General features: G+C 56.9%; 1 protein-coding gene and 1 pseudogene across 1 annotated transcript; both read right to left on the bottom strand.

Annotated features, from left to right (window-relative positions):
• Positions 1 to 389: 389 nt before the first annotated feature.
• On the bottom strand, positions 390 to 797 carry LOC111030349. Its single transcript, XM_022309787.1, has one exon. The coding sequence runs from the start codon at positions 795 to 797 to the stop codon at positions 390 to 392; it is 408 nt and encodes a 135-aa protein (XP_022165479.1).
• LOC111030350 overlaps positions 590 to 833 on the bottom strand; it is a 2,143-nt pseudogene continuing 1,899 nt past the window's right edge.

The raw sequence follows: 833 nt of genomic DNA, 5'->3' as shown, positions 1-833 counted from the left end.
CACATAGTCCTACGTTATAAATAAAAAAAAAAATATACATGATACGTGCGAGTTTACATTTCGGTGGACGTGGTATTCCCCCCAGGCCGACCGGAGTCAGGCGCGCTCGTGTTCACGTACAGGTCCGTGTCGGCGGGCCGACCGAAGACCGAAGTTCGCCGCCCTGGTAGTCGCGTGCAAGTCCGTACTGGCGGGCCGACCGGAGTCCGCCGCCCTTGAGTACTCGTTCCCCCGTTGATATGCCGCGATGCCGTGATCGCCGTCCCGCCCGTGGTGTCACAGATGGGGAGATGAACGACGTGGTCGGTGACACCTCCGACGATTCGCGGTGGCAAGTGGTGTGAGTGTCTGTCCAGTCGTTCATCTTGAGATCTCGTTTGCGCTTCAGACTAATGCCCTCTTCTCCTATTTAATGCAGCTCTGTGGTGTGCCTGGTCTTCGCGTTCGTCTTCCTCCTTAGTGGCCATGATGGATTCGATCATGGTTGTGAGAACGTGGCGGCTCGTTTTAGCCTGCTGAATCAGTCTTTCCCTGGCGGCGGAATCGTCGGCCAGGTCAACCGGAGGGGGACCGCACAAGATGTCTTCCACGTCGCCGGCGTTTGGAGGTCTCCTAAGTATTTCTGTTAATCGGGCTCGATCATCCAGCCACCTTGGACAGGCGAACACAGTGTGCTCGGCCGTGTCGTCCGGGTCCATGCAATAGCCGCAGTAACTGTCGTCGGCCCGATTCATTTTTGCAAGATAGCTGCGGAAGCATCCGTGCCCTGACATCGCCTGGGTCAGGTGATAAGTCATTACCAGCTTGGGCTTCGCTAGCCATCGAGCGAGGTT

This window comes from Myzus persicae, unplaced genomic scaffold (assembly GCF_001856785.1).
Source record: "Myzus persicae strain clone G006 unplaced genomic scaffold, MPER_G0061.0, whole genome shotgun sequence".
Classification (NCBI taxonomy): domain Eukaryota; kingdom Metazoa; phylum Arthropoda; class Insecta; order Hemiptera; family Aphididae; genus Myzus; species Myzus persicae.
This window is presented reverse-complemented; position numbering and strand designations above follow the sequence as displayed.